Raw genomic sequence first — 16,257 nt, 5'->3', positions numbered from 1 at the left:
TAAGATGCAATTATCTGCATCTTATTTTGCGCGTTTGACCCCACCAGAGAAAGTTATTTTTCTTCCACTTGCTCGGAAATTGCTACTTTACTGAAGGAAGGATTCCACTACAGAGGAAGCTTTATCGGGTCTTTACTGGCTGCACGCTAACAATTTCCAAGAAGACTGTAATGGAAATTGCTGGACAGTTTTAATGCTGATGATGAGGTTCTTTCTTTATGGCGTAGACTAAAACAAATTGAGTTTTTTTATGTATGTTACACGATGTTAATAATATTCTGACTTATATTAATAAAATTGCATATATATTGTATATGTAGGAGAACCAGGGAGATTAACATTGAATTGACTAAACTGCTATCCTCATTTCTTATGTCGGCAAAACTGACTGTGGGGACGATTGCGTAATGTTCAATGAGCAATCTGTTTACAACTAAAGATGGCTCTGCCGTCATATATAATTATTTTTAATTTTAATTTTTAAACTTTTTTTTGAATAGTTTTTATTTATTTATTTATTTAATTAGTTAAGATATCTTGTTTTGTATAGTTTTTATTATCATTGTTTCTTTTTCAATATTTTTTTTAAATAATTTGAATACAAATATCAAAAATTGCGGAACCGGCAGGATTCGAACCTGCATCTTCTGGGTTCGAATCCTGCCAGTTCCGCAATTTTTGATATGTATTTAAAATTATTTAGAAATTTCCTTGAAATGTAGGTAAAAGACACTCATAAAAAATATATTTTAATTATATAAATGTACCTATTTTTAATTTTTTTTACTCTTATTGTTCTTTTTTTAGTTTTTTGTTCTTTTTATTTTATTAAATTTTTGTGGTTTTTTTTTTACTGGTTCATAATAATTATATACAATATATTTTACTATACAAGTCGTGGCCGAAATAGCGATTACCAACCTCGTTTGGTTTAAAAGGACTCGGTTGGCGCTTCGTCCTTTCAAAATCACTTATGAAGTCCTCGGATTTGCCTCGGCCTTTCAATAATACTTGGCCAGTAATCGCTTTATTTCAGGCCTGGATTGTAATGTACTATTAACTTATCTCTGACCCCACAGAGAGGAAACAAACAAATAAATCTGATTAATTTATATGCCTTTTATGTTATGTCGTTCCACTTAGTTATTGTGGAACTTCAGCATCATCATCATCATTATCAACCGATAGACATGTACCGCTGGACACAAGTCTCTTGTAGGATCTTCCACATACCACAGTCTTGTGCCGACTGAATCCAGCGGCTCCCTATGTGACTCGTTTGATGACGTCTGTCCACCTAATGGGTGTCTTAAAATGCTGCGCTTTCCAGTGCGAGGTCGCTATTTTAGCACCCTGGGACTCCAACGTCTAGGTTCTTTGAACTATGTGCCCTTTTTTTATACACAGAAAATGCCTGACGTATACCTCTCCGTCAGCGAAACGGAGGGGTTATATGTGGCTTGTACCCACTTAATCCTGTGTTCGTCCCTCGGGCCTCGACAGACTGGCGGTTGCGCGGGTATACCTTAGTAGTATTGGTACCGGTATTGTACCGGTAGTATTGGAACTGGCAGGCGGGTTCCATCGCTAGCCTGGCTACCAATTCCGTCTCGGAAGTGCGCCCGGAACACGGCGTGCTACCTCCTGATCTGTTTATATTTCGATTGACGAATGCCCCTTACGTCCGTCAACCACAGGCCAGCAACTCATGAAGGTCAACCCATCACGGGTCCACTACAAAGCACGGGTTTCCTCCAGAGTGAGAAGGGTTTTGACCATAACCGTACTTGGCCACGCTGGCCAAGTACGGTTTGGCAAACTTCACACCCTTTGAGAAAATTATGGAGAACTTTCAGGAAGGTTTCCTTCACCGTTACAGCAACTGATTTTTAATTACTTGACACGCACATATCTCCGAAAAGTTAGAGGTGCGTGCTCGGGTTCGAACCCCCGACCTCCGAGCTTATTGCTAAGCTATCACAGCTCACTTCTGGCATACGACCATGGCATAATGATTCAATTTTTTTCTGCCATCAACCCCCTGTCTACTTTCTATGCATTTTTCAATATAAAAATTCTTAAATTTTAAGATACCTACGTCTAGACCTACGTCCTACTTACATTGATAAATAAAACAATAAAGTAAAACGAAAAAATATATTTATTAAAATCTATGTTTTGTGGTCCTCAGATTAGGATTTTGGTTGAATCCCGGATCAACATCTGGAAAAGTTACAAAAATTAGGTAAAAGTAGGTTTAAGAATACCGGAAACTCGGTAAAACCAACAGAGCTGAAATCTTCATTTTACACACCGATTACTTCGAGATTTCTGGACCGATTTGCAAATTTTTTTTAATCAACAGAAGAAGTTTCTGTGGTGGTTCCATAAAAAATCTGGATCCAAGGAGGAATCCTGATGCTGCAGGATCACTGCCCGTTTAAATCGTCAAGATTCAGGGAGCGTCCATATTGAGTTAATATTGTAGGTACCAAGCAGGACTTCATGCTTAGATTCCAAGTCCCAACTCCTCAATATGAAGCAGTGATGATGCGGGGTATAGTATCTACTCATAAACTAAAGTGATTAAGGAACTGCGGATGGTGCGATATTATTTTAGGTAACAAGCATAGACTATACCATTGCACTTTGGATCCCAACTTCTCAATCCTAATGCTGTAAGGTACTGAACTCCTAAGCCGTGGGGATTCAGGAATTTCTGATGGTGAATTAATATTTTAGGTATCAAGCAACGGCTTCATGATTACACCCCAAGTTCGAACTCCTCAAACCTGTTGATCCCTGCATCATCAGGTTTGAGCATCATACAGCACTCCTAAACCATAGAGATGCAGGAACTGCTCCTGGTGAAATAATATTGTAAATGCCGAGCATAGACATTTGTTTTTGAATTCCAAGTCCCAACTCTTCAATCCTGATGCTGCAAGGTACTGAACTCGTGAGCCGTGTGGGCTGGTGAATTGATATTTTGCAATGGTGGGTTGCAATATACTACCACAGGAGTAGTATGTACTCGTGTGATACTAGGCTACAATAGCCGAAGCGAACGTAAAATAAGGAATAACATTTCACAAGTAGAGAGGGACTATAGGGGCTACGCTAGTTGCTTATCTATTGGATCTGTGATAATCTAAATATATAAAAGAAAAGGTGACTGACTGACTGACTGACTGACTGACTGATTGATCTATCAACGTACAGCTCAAAGTACTGGACGGATCGGGCTGAAATTTGGCATGCAGATAGCTATTATGACACGTAGGCATTCGCTAGAAAAGGATTTTTGAAAATTCAACTCTTAAGGGTGTGAAATAGGGGTTTGAAATTTGTGTAGTCCACGCGGACGAAGTCGCGAGCATAAGCTAGTAAGGAATAAATAAGGAACTAGAAATCGACGCGTGACGCTCGCCCGACTCGGCGCCGTTCTATTGTCATCGCTCGCGCGATGATGCGATGTGATTTCATCGTGCGATGAAAGACAATATGAACGCATCGCATGATCGCGCGATCTTCAATAGGACATTCAGTAGAACACAGTTTGTTTGAACGCACGGACGCGCGATCATTTTCGTCGGACGCAACGCATCATCGCACGAGCGATGACAATAGGACGCCACCTCACGTACGTGTACAAATAAAGCTTAGGTACGTACCTGCACCTTGACCTCCATTGCCTTGGCCGTCACCGAAACCGGGGTCAGAGACGACGTCACCTAAAAGTTTAATAAGCAATATTGGTTATTTACATAATACATACATAAAAACTTATTGGTGGATTACGATTAGCTTAAAATCTTTTTTACTGCAATCTCACGATGGTACCTAAGTGATGATGCAGTCTAAATGGAAACGGGTCAACTTGGAAGGGGTTTGGAGGTTTATTATACCTACCCAACTCCTTATCGGCATCGTACTGGAACGCTAAAATCGTTTAGCGTTCTAACTAGCCACGATCGAAACCTCCAGAGACAATTCAGAAATTATAAATCCTCATATTGACCCCGCCGGGAATAGACCCCGGGACCTCCCACCTAAAAGACCACAGCACTCACCACTGCGCCAGGGAGGTCGTCGAAATCGTCATACACTCATCGCGACACTTATCCATCCTCCATCTCCGACGCCTTTCAATAAATCATCATATGAAAAAATAGAATCTGCTTAACGATACAGAAATCTATTCAGAATCAGAGATTATGAAAAAGTTGTTAAGTAACTCAACCAAAATAGCTAATGTAAGTATATCACACACCGGCTTTACTCTCGTGTTTAGGCGACGTTAACCTGACTAGTTTCGAACCCATCCGGGGTACACCCAACTCAACCGCGACGCGTGCGCGAACTGGGTCCCTGTGAAAAAGGACCCCGGATGGGTCCGAAACTAGTCAGGCTAACATTCGACTAAATACGTGAGTAAAGCCGGTGTGTGATATATGTATAATGAAAATCACTCACAACGTTTAAACCCTAATGTAAGTATGTTTACTGTAATACCCTTACTCCAACGGTCATTACCTTGGCTAGGGAAACCCCCCTGTCCTTGTCCATTTCCAAATCCAGGGTCATCCACGACGTCTTGTGGGTACGCTGAAAGAAAGATACTTCATAGTTAAAGAGTGTTTCATTCTAAAGAGCTTTTCAATTTTCAAGCAATGAAAAGCCTTCATCACAGAAAATAATATGTGTGCTAGGTCACACCTGCTTCGAAAATGCCTACCTACTTATTCACTTTTGCTTTGAAGGCACTAATGTGGGAGAAAACATGGACGCTAAAAGGATGTTCTTCAGCTTAGCGCTACATAAATACAAAAACAATACAATTAACCATCATCTTGAACGTTTTTGTTACGAAATTTAAAAAAATAACAATTTAAAAATATAAAATAAATTACCATAAACGACCACGGCTACTAGCAAAAGGAGGCAGATAGTCTGAAAAAAAGCATATCATACAGAAGAGAAACTCACATTCCGATTTTTTTTTAAATATGATAGAATATTGACCCATCGCATCGCCCACTCACTACTATGCATTGGTCTCCTCTTTAAATGAAAATTGAAAATGGCTTGGCCATAGTCTTCCATGCTGCCTGGCCAAGTGCAAATTGGCAAAGTTCATCTTGAGAGTTGTTATTTGAGAACATTATGGAGAACTCTTAGACTGCAGGTTTCCTCACGATGGTTTCCTTCGCCGTTAAAGCAAGTAATAATTAATTTCTTAACATCAACATCACTCCGAAAAGTTATAGGTGCGTGTCCGGAACCAAACCCTGGACCCCCGACTAGGAGGCCCACGTATATCGAATTTGTCGAGGGCTCTCCTCAGACCTGTTTCTGTCTCCAATTTCTTTACAATAAATATCATTATTTTATTTATTATCAGTTGACTCACTCTGGAAACCATTTTAACTGTTGATTTTGTCTCACAAAATAAGAACTGTAAGTAATAAGTACTTGATCACAAAGCTTTATATTACCATGATTATCGTCAAAGTGTACACTTTTGACCTCGGCGAGATATTTGTTTTGTAAATATTAACGATTTTTGTTATCTTACCTAAAATAATAATTAGTAAGTATAGGTACCTACCAACCTAGATCTTACACAGAATCAAGAATAACGTAATAAATAATAATATTATCAGTTACAGGAATTAATTCTCTTTGTTTATCTTGTTATAACAATACAATAGGTTATCATGAACAACCTATCACCGACCCACTACTGAGCACAGGTCTCCTCTCAGAAAGATTTCGTAACAGAGCTTGGAACATAGTCCGCCACACCTTCACACACCTGTGAGAACATTATGAAGAACTCTCACGCATGCAAATTTCCTCATGATTTTTTCCTTCACCATAAGAGCAAGTATTATTTAATTGCTTAAAACCACCGTTATTTTAAAAATTAAAATAAATAAATGAGTCTGTGCTTAAAACGAAAAGTTAGAGATAGGTGCCCGGGATCGAACCCTTGTAAATTCAGCTGCTTTATTCTTGGGTGTTTCTATGTAAAGAACTGTGTTTTTAATTCTTAATACCAACTGCAGCAGCTACAAAATTTTGAGTTTTGGAACATCATCATCATTATCAACCGATAGATTTCCAGGACCAATAGAATAAGCTAATTAAATCTGTAGTTAATCTGTAGTCTTTTTGGATGAGAAGTTTTCGGCTGCTGGAGTGGTAGACGGTACAAATAACGTTATAGTCCAGCAGCCGCCAAGTTTTTTGTTCACAGAGCAATACTTGGGCGTCTCGTCAAAGGTAACCTACAGACGCAGAATCAGCTTGTTATTAAACACAAAAAAACCACTTGGCGGCTGCTGCACTATTATACGAATACCACCACCAAATATGATCGATAATGTCAGTACAGACTACGGACAAATAGCCTACTAAGTAATATAATTCGAATACTTAGTTTCAAATAGGTACTTAGTTGTAAAAGCATTAGGTAATGTTTATAATATGTTTATATGAGTCACTGACTTGCAATAAAATGATTTTATTTATTTGAGTACTATTATTAAGTTGTCTGTTTCCCTTAAAAAAAGTGACAGAAAAGGGACAAAATCCAAACACTAATTAATAATGTTTTCAAGTACTGTTTATCTTAGGCAAAACAAAAGATACACATATTACGGCACATAAGTTTCTTTACTATCTATAATCATTATATTATTTACAAAACATACTATAATCTAATATACGGCACGCCATTTTTGTTTGAAGATAGTGAAACGGTACAATATCGATATACAGTAGAGACCTTATCTTCATTAGTTTTTGTTCTGAATTCTTTCACTCGCTAGATTTATTTATGTCCTTTTCCAGTGTATCCATTCCAACCACCTCCGACACCACCGTATGAGTATCCTCCACCAACGGCTATTGGTGCCACGCCATTAGCTAGACCACCTGCAGCTCCAAGTATTAAAGTTCCATCCTGAGTGTTTCTTGCCACTGCTTCAGCGACAGCTTGAGCTTGAGCAGCGCTTGTTGCAACAGCAGCAGCTTGAGCTCTTGCGGCATTCGCGATACGAGAAGCCTCTATAGCACGAGCGTTGGCAATAGCAACAGCTTGAACACGTGCAGCATTGGCGATGCGTTCCGCTTCAACCGCTCGGGCAACTTCAACTGCTGCAGCGGCAGCAGCACGTCTCGCAGCTTCCGCAGCACGAGCGTTCTCGTAAGCAGCAGCACGAGCTCTTTGTACATTAGCGATTCTGGAAGCATCAAATGCTTGAGCATTCTGAAGAGCGTTAGCTTGTCCGGCTCTAGCGGCAACTTCAGCGACGCGTGCTCCTTGGATGGCAGCAGCCGCAGCGTTTGCTATTTGAGCCACTTGGACAGCCTGAGCGTTCTGTATAGCACTGAGTTGAGCAGCGCCAACAGCAGCAGCATTATTCAAAGGAGCACTACTACCCGCAACATTGCCTAGAACTGGTGCGGCTTCGAGTGCTGGTCCACTAACTTGGTATCCCTGACCGCCTGAAATGGCAGCTGCAGCCGAACCCAGGTTGTATCCATTATTTGAACCAGAGGTAACTATAATAGAACTACCACCGCTCTGTGCGCCCGTTGAATCAGCTGGGACTGCTGGGGGACCTCTCGACCTTCTTCCCCCTGAAACATTAAAAATAAACATCATCATCTTTATCTTCAAACCTTTACTAAGAATGGGTCTCTTCTCAGAATGAGAAGTGTTTGGCTATAGTCCACCACGCTGGCCAAGTGTGGATTGGCAGACTTCACACACGTTCGACAGCATTATGGAGAGCTCACAGGCATGCAGGTTTCCTCATCACATTTTCCTTCACCATTACATCAAGTGATATTTAATTGCTTAAAACGCACATAGGTAACTCTAAAAAGTAAGAGGTGCGTGCCCGGGATTGAACTCTGACCTCCCAAATGGAAAGTAGACGTCTTAACCACCAGGCTATCACTTATACATATATAGCTCCATCTTAGGCTACATCATCACTTGTCACCAGGTTTGATTGCAGCCAAGCGCTAGTCTATAAATTTGAAATAAATCACTGCTTGAGGGATGATTTATGCCACGCCACGTACGAGGCGGATGTTTTGAATCCGTGCCTCGTACATGGCACAGTCCGCGCCTGCCAAGTGTTGACATAAATCACAAAAATTTCAATTAATTGGCATTGTTAAATAAATTTGGATTTATAGCAGGTGCAGGTGTCCGAAGCCACTGACCTGCTCCGAGCACATCACACGCTGCCGTGATGACAAAGAGAATCTGAAAACGAAATGGAGCATATTAAAAACAAATAAGTACAATCGATCTATGGTAAAATTATATAAAAGCCAAAGCTGGCTGACTGACTGACTGACTAACTGATAACACCACAGCTCAAACCACGGATCGGGCTGCAGTTTGGCTGCAGATAGCTATTATGACAGACCCTTGATTAGCCAGAGCTATTATGATGATCCTTTCTTAGCGGATATCTATACAGTATAGACGTCCGCTAAGAAAGAATTTTCGAAAATTCAACCCCTAAGGGGATAAAAAAAGAAGTTTGAAATTTGTGAAGTCCACGCGGACGAACTCTCGGGAATAAGCTAGTTATTTATAAAACTGGCTTAAAGTACAAGTTTCGTATAATATTAGGGAAAATTGTAAACAAGTAATTTAAAAAGTTTTCCAAAAACCCCGACTGCGGTTTGCACTGCATCTTTTTCAGTCCGCACACGCATAAAATCTACCATTTTGTTTTTTAAGAATTTCATGTAAATACCCAGTGACACTGAATCTAATAACGTATCATTTTTTATCAAAATCGGTTGAGCCGTTGAGTAATTACGAGAGGACAATACGGACATACATGTTAAATACATAGCCCTCCTTTTGGGGTTTGTCACAGTCGGTTAAAAATTGCGGCGCTAAGTTCACTTATTATTTTTGAAGTATTATATATATATTTTTTTTCACCTTTTAAAGATTATCTACAAATGCTAATTTAAACCTATTTTTTTATTTGAGATTTATGTTAATCTATTTAACTCTATTCATCTCACTTCTTACCGTAAATATAGACATTTTGTTCGTTGCAAGATACTGCTCGATGGAACTTAATCAAGTAAATAATACTTTCTACTAAACGCATGCACTTTTATAGTGCACCCAATTGTTAACAGCTCCTAATAGATACGATACTGTTCTATTTGTATAACATTACGTGTAAGGAGAAAAAATGCAAGCCCGCACATACAAGAATTACAACGGTTGACCACACAATGCGGAAAAGTTTATGCAATAACAGTCTTTATGCCCAAATGATAAGTGTTATATTATTGTGATAATGTTCGTTAAGAAGTTCGAGAAGCTGTGGTAGCCTAGTGGTTGGGACATCCGCCTTCCAATCGGAGGTCGGGGGTTCAATCCCGGGGACGCACCTCTAACTTTACTTAACTGAATTAGCTGCTCACATTATGAGTAATGCGAATCACTTCAACAAATGCATTGAATGAGTAGGTACTCATGGCAACAATGGCGAATATTTGTAAACTTTGTAAGTGACTTTGTCTTTATGAGAATAAACGTCTTTAAACCTAAACCTAACTTTTCGGAGTAATGTGTGTTTTTAAGTAATTAAAATATCACTTGCTTTAACGGTGAAGGAAAACATCGTGCCTGAGAGTTCTCCATAATGTTCTCAAAGGTGTGTGAAGTCTGCCAATCCGCACTTGGCCAGCGTGGTAGACTACGGCCAAAACCCTTCTCACTCTGAGAGGAGACCCGTGCTCTGTAGTGAGCCGGTTATGGGTTGATCATGATGATGATGATGATGAATGTTCGTTAAAATAATCTTAAAAACCAAATTACTTATTGGCGACCGATTTTAAATTCGACATCTTTTGACTAGGTACCTACATTATGACCTACTTGACCGGAATAAATATGGAATACGAGATATACGAGTAAATTACACTTTTTAGGGTTCCGTAGCCGAATGGCAAAAAACGGAACCCTTATAGATTCGTCATGTCTGTCTGTCCGTCCGTCCGTATGTCACCGCCACTTTTTTCCGAAACTATAAGAGCTATACTGTTGAAACTTGGTAAGTAGATGTATTCTGTGAACCGCATTAAGATTTTTACACAAAAATAGAAAAAAAACAATAAATTTTGGAGTTTCCCATACTTAGAACTGAAACTCAAAATTTTTTTTTTCATCAAACCCATACGTGTGGGGTATCTATGGATAGGTCTTCAAAAATGATATTGAGGTTTCTTATATCATTTTATTTAGAATAGAATAATGTTCATTTCTAAACTGAATCGCACTAGACCGGTTTTTTAGAATAAAAAAGAACTAAATCATACTAACATTATTATAAATTTAATACGAAAGTGTGTCTATCTGTCAGTATGTCTGCCTGCTCTAGCTTTTCATGGCCCAACTGATGAAATTTGGTATTGTACAGAGTTAGCTTGCGTACCGTAAATTGATAGAGGCAACTTTTTATCCTGGGAAACAAAAGAATTTAAGGCAATGGGCAGGGCATATAGTTCGAAAAACCGATAGACGTTGGGGTCTCAAGATACTGGAATGGCGACCTCGCACCGAAAGTACAACATCCCCATTGTATTATGGTCGCAGGATTCAGGCCACATAAGACCGTGACGTCTGGAAGTTCCGACAAGAGACTATGTCTATCTGTTGATGATGATGATGATGATGATGATGATGATGATGATGATGATGATGATGATGATGATGATGATGATGATGATGATGATGATGATGATGATGATGATGATGATGATGATGATGATGACGATGATGGTGATGATGTGATGATGACGATTAACATTTACTTATTTGTTCTAGCAACATCTTGAGAATATATGAGAAAAATAATAATTAAGAGTAAGTAGTAAGTTAGGTATTAGGTTAGAAAGAAAGAAGAAAGAAAGAAAATGCATTGATTTGTTGTTGGTGTCACAGATAAAAACAAAGTACAAATGTAACATTTTCATCTGTGACTCCACCCTAAATGGGTGTACAGCTCAGCATAATGTCTTGCATCATATGCGTTCACACACATAAGATGCAGGACGCTGATTTTCAGCTGTGACCTATTAAGTACCTGTTTATACTTACCACAAATCCTTCCTTGGAGATTGATATGCATTTTCTTGTAACAGATAAAATAATCGTACCTACTACTTAATGTAGCTACATAATCTCATCCAAAGCTACAGTTCAATTTGAAGTTCCTACCACACGAGTAGATATTCTATACTCGTGTGTTCCTACTATTGACTGAAATCGATGTTAACTAATTTTCAATTTCCCGGATGTGTTCATTGTATTTACATTGAACAACCTACAATTTCGTTTTAATTATTTTTATTTCAATAGATAATAATAGTTCAATTAAAATGTTGTTTTTTTATTTATGTGTACCAAGAATTAATAAAAGTAAAAAGATAAAAGATAAAAGTGGACAGAAAAGCACTCTCTGAGATCTCTACCAGTGACTTTTGGCAGTAGGAGAGGTTGTAAAAGGAAAAGAATAGGTAGGTATAACAAAAAAAGAAGGTGGGACTTAGGTATAGATGCTTAGATAAATATCATATAATAGACATTTTATTATTGTTTTATGACATTTTAACTACTTATTATCATTTTTTATTATGACTTGGTATTGCTTGGTACTACTAATAATTTTTTATGACAAATAATCTTTTAAGTTTTCTCTAACTGGATCTAATTATTCTATACTTACCTACTGTACATTTATTTTATTTTTTTGTATGTATTGTAGTAGGTATACTATCATGAGTTTCGTAAAATGCTGAAATAAGCCTAAGAATTCTAGAAACAATACAATTTTGGAGAAAACTTTGATAAGGGGGTAAAAATTAAAGTCTTTCATCATTCAGCGTTTTTAATTCGTGCAAAATTGTCTTTTCTTCGATGGATTCACTTCGAAAATTAATATATTGATTTGTATAAGTTTCAGGTACTACTTATAGTATATCATATTATAATAACTGATATAAAGAAAAATCGTTTTTAATGCAATCGTATGTTCTTTAATGTTATATTTACACGATCAGTACTTAATATTAATATGCCGCTAACCATTTCCTTTGAACGAGACGTAGAAATGGTTGTAGAAATTGATTATTCTATCTATAAGTTTTTGGTGACTTTCCTTATGACGTAAATCGTTAAATTATTTATTAGTTTAGTGTTTGCCTCCATAGCCACCGCCAAGGCCGTAAGAGCCGAGTCCCCATCCGCCGAGACCGAGTCCGTTACCGAGTCCGAGACCGCCAAGGTTAGCAACTCCTACTGGGATGGCACTGCCTACAGCTACGGGAGCGGCGGCGATGACTGCACCTCCGTTACCCAAACCTAAACCTAATCCGTTGCCGAGCAACAGACCACCGGCTCCAGCGTTCCTCGCGACTGTGTCAGCTACGGCTTGCGCCTGAGCGGCACTGGTTGCAATAGCGGCAGCTTGAGCTCTCGCTGCATTCGCAATACGGGCGGCTTCTACCGCACGGGCGTTAGCGATAGCGGCGGCTTGGACGCGGGCGGCGTTAGCGACACGTTCGGCTTCTACGGCACGTCCGACTTCAGCGGCAGCAGCGGCGGAGGCACGTCTCGCTGCGTCGGCAGCGCGAGCGTTTTCGTAGGCGGCAGCTTGTGCTCTTTGGATGTTGGCCAAACGAGCGGCGTCTAATGCCTGAGCGTTCTGGATAGCGTTAGCCTGTCCAGCGCGGGCGGCGGCTTCGGCAGCACGAGCACCTTGGATGGCAGCGGCGGCGGCGTTGGCGATCTGGGCAGCTTGCACGGCCTGGGCGTTTTGAATAGCGCTGAGCTGAGCCACACCAGCGGCAGCGGCGTTGTTCAGGTTACCGCCGCTACCAGCGATGAGTCCTGATCCAGCTGATACGAGGCCAGATCCGACGGCGATGCCTGCCGCGGGCACGCCAAGACCCCAACCACCTCCAACGAGTCCGTTACCGAGTCCACCGAGTCCACCAAGTCCACCGAGTCCACCAAGAGCGGGAACACCGTATCCAACTACTCCACTCTGTGCAGCACGAGAGTCTGTAGCGGAGTCGTCCTTCCTCACATCTGCAACATTAAAATAAACATCAGATCTGTATTCCTCATATTTTAAATTTTTTATTTCTTAACTAAAATATGATTTCCACGACTTCATCCGCGTGTATTTGGTTTTTTAATTTTGAGATAACTCTTTGATTTTCCGGGATAAAGAGCAGCCTGCACCCGTCTCTAGGATGCAAGGTATCTCTTAGTATGAAAGTAGCTTTTGGAAAGATTAGTAATTTACCCTCAGCAATCACTCCATACGCCGCGGCGATGACAAAGAGAATCTGAAAGGAAATACGTCGATATCAATTTCACTGTTTCAAAATGTGCACAATTTTCTTTAATTTTTGTTTCTTCCCAAATTCACTGAACTCACCGTAAGTTGAGACATGGCTAGTATTTGTCCGCTACAACACACTAGTGAATAGAACTGATTAAAAACAAATTATGATGACTTCTGCAAATTGCTTGCACCTTTTATACAACGCCAAAAATTACTAACATCGAATTAACAATGCTAAATACTGTGCCGCCCTATTTGAATATCATTACCTGCCTACAAAAACCGATCGGTGAACCTGTACTGCAATGATACGGCTGACCACACAACTTTGTATATTTTAATAGAATAAACATCTTCAGGAATATAGACTCTAAAGAATAAAATTCCCAAGAAGAAAAGAACAAAATTCCTTGGAAAAGAATATGACGCATTTCGTACATGATATCAAGTCCAGTTGAACAAAGGATCAGAAATCGCCTGCATCCCTCGACTTCAGTTTCCTTTAACAGACCGATTTACCTCGATAGGATATGTTAATAACCATGCTGTGCAACGTATAACTACTTTAAAATTTAAATTAGCTGTCAAATGGTCCGAATAGTAGGTTTGAGATGTAATTTTGCCAGTTACGCTGGTTTTCATGAAAGTCGTGCATACAAGCAATAATTTTCATGAATATTTCGTGACCTAAGGTTGAAGTACGAACAAATAAGTAATTTATAGTTCGGTATATACTATTATAGGCCTGAAGTTAATTTTTACTATGTATAATATTATTTATTAACTACTAGATGATGCATCCGCGTGGATTTAGGTGACTGAAAGATTCTGTGGCAACTCTTTGATTTTCCATTATAAAAAGTAGCTTATGTTCATATCCAGCGTGCAAGCTATTTCTGTACCTTTGTGAAAAAGTAACAGATAGACACATTTCGCATTTGTAATATTATGGATTTTATTAATTGTGAAAAGTTATTATTAAGTCTTTACTATTATTGTCTTCCTTTTTGAAAAGACCTTTAAAATGATTCATTTGCGCAAAAAAAGCGCAATGGCATCGTTACCTCAAATAATAAAGACTAGACTAAATTCTTTGCTTCTTATACCCATATTTTAAAAATGAATAAACTTTGAGACCATTTTCAATTAAAGTCCCATGTAGGTAATTGTTCAACCGATAACAAAGTAGCGTGTAATGCTTCAAGAGCTAATGGAATATTTTCAGGAGTTTGATGAAAACTAAGATTATGTGATGAAATATTAATATAAATAATAACTTCTAATGTAGCCTTTCAAATAATATGGAAACTAAGATTTTCCAGCCAGTCCACAGTGGATTTAGGAATTTTAATTTAATCCCCCAGGTTTGTTATTTGCATGTTTACTCTTACAGTAATCGGAAAACAAAAACTTTTTGACTAGGTTCCTCCTTCACCTTTCTATACTATCGTTCGCAAAGCATCATCAAGGTTTGCACCCGTACGTACTCGGAATTCCACGGACACGTATAAAGTGATTTGCTTCCTCGTTTCTAATTCGAACCGCTATAGTACATATGGAATTGCCATTCCAGCAACAGTTTTCCCTTCCACTTTTACTAAAGATATCTTTAATCAAGAGAAAATATGCATCTTTTAGGTAACCGCACACCATCTTAGGCACCAATCACTTGCCAACAAGTCTGATTACAGCCAAAAAAATTTCAAAAATTCAAAATTCAAATTATTTATTCGAAGTAGGGTACTCGTTTTGATAGTCAGATTATAGATGATAGTGGCGATAAATTTTACTTTCAGAAAGTTTAAACTAAATCTACGAGGGTTTCAAACGCGTGCAGGTCTGAATAACTCAGCCGGGTATTCTTTTTCTTATCACCACTTCACAAAATTACTTAAACTTATTAGCTATCTAAGCTGTTAAGCAATTCCATTCTTAAGCGTTCTTTTTTTGCTTAGATTGCTTTTTGTACTCTCGTCTCATAATAATTATTATGGTCCAACCTCTATCGAATACTTTCTCCATCTCTTTGACTATAAGAACAAGTCGATTCAAATCGCGTGTCATTGTTATTCTAGGCCTCTGTACGTTTAAGCAATAGGATTTAACAAATTATTAGGAACTAGTATCGACTACTTATTTTAAATGCTAATCCAAGTCGGTGCAACTACTTATTAATTATAGATTTATTGCTAATAGGTTTTATTAATTTCCTTTGCTAATTTTTATATAAAACAATAGGTACACGTAATTAAAATTCTTACAGAGGCAATTCATTAGCTATTTTTAGGGTTCCGTACCTCAAAAAGAAAAACGGAACCCTTATAGGATCACTTTGTTGTCTGTCTGTCTGTCGATCTGTCAAGAAACCTACAGGGTACTTTCCGTTGATCTAGAATCATGAAATATGGCAGGTAGGTAGGTCTTATAGCAGACATTCAGGGAAAAATCTGAAAACTGTGAATTTAGGGTTAGATCATACAAAAAAAATTAAATTGTGGTCATGAACTAATAATTAGTATTTTCAGTTTTCGAAGTAAGATCAAGTGGGGTGTCATATGAAAGGGATTTACCTGTGAATTCTAAAACAGATTTTTATTTATTTTTATGCATTATAGTTTTTGAATTATCGTGCAAAATCGGAACCCTCAGTGTGCGAGCCAGACTCGCACTTGGCCGGTTTTTTTAAATAACTTGCGTCTGTTCAAAAATATAACAGTTCTTTACTGTCATATGAGAAATGAAACAAACCTTAGATGAATGATTACCCAAACATTTGAATGGCATGGCATGTGGTTTCAAATCCAATCATAAAACAAAAGACGTTTTTGATATCTTTATTTAAATT

General features: G+C 38.6%; 2 protein-coding genes across 3 annotated transcripts; both read right to left on the bottom strand.

Annotated features, from left to right (window-relative positions):
- Positions 1–6,671: 6,671 nt before the first annotated feature.
- LOC117991900 (antifreeze protein Maxi-like) lies at positions 6,672–9,204 on the bottom strand. 2 transcript variants are annotated; one of them, XM_069505375.1, is made up of 3 exons: positions 9,077–9,204; positions 8,241–8,287; positions 6,672–7,643 (listed from the first exon to the last, which is right to left on the bottom strand). In XM_069505375.1, exons 1-3 carry the CDS (start codon positions 9,089–9,091, stop codon positions 6,839–6,841), a joined length of 867 nt encoding a protein of 288 aa, XP_069361476.1. In that variant the 5' UTR covers positions 9,092–9,204; the 3' UTR covers positions 6,672–6,838. The 2 variants fall into 2 exon arrangements, with proteins under 2 accessions (XP_069361476.1, XP_034835428.1); XM_034979537.2 differs by having other exon boundaries at positions 6,672–7,650; positions 8,245–8,287.
- A 3,047-nt stretch (positions 9,205–12,251) lies between these two features.
- On the bottom strand, positions 12,252–13,520 carry LOC117992001 (antifreeze protein Maxi-like). The gene is made up of 3 exons (XM_069505555.1): positions 13,506–13,520; positions 13,371–13,413; positions 12,252–13,150 (listed from the first exon to the last, which is right to left on the bottom strand). The coding sequence occupies exons 1-3, from the start codon at positions 13,518–13,520 to the stop codon at positions 12,252–12,254; spliced, it is 957 nt and encodes a 318-aa protein (XP_069361656.1).
- Positions 13,521–16,257: the final 2,737 nt, after the last annotated feature.

Source organism: Maniola hyperantus, chromosome 20, assembly GCF_902806685.2.
Source record: "Maniola hyperantus chromosome 20, iAphHyp1.2, whole genome shotgun sequence".
NCBI lineage: Eukaryota > Metazoa > Arthropoda > Insecta > Lepidoptera > Nymphalidae > Maniola > Maniola hyperantus.
This window is presented reverse-complemented; position numbering and strand designations above follow the sequence as displayed.

Excerpts from the sequence above, each read along its gene's own strand:
- LOC117991900 (XM_034979537.2), bottom strand. Across the intron at positions 7,651-8,244 it reads GTGTGATGTGCTCGGAGCAG|GGGGAAGAAGGTCGAGAGGT; the intron begins GTCAGTGGCTTC and ends TTAATGTTTCAG.
- LOC117992001 (XM_069505555.1), bottom strand. Across the intron at positions 13,151-13,370 it reads GTATGGAGTGATTGCTGAGG|ATGTGAGGAAGGACGACTCC; the intron begins GTAAATTACTAA and ends TTAATGTTGCAG.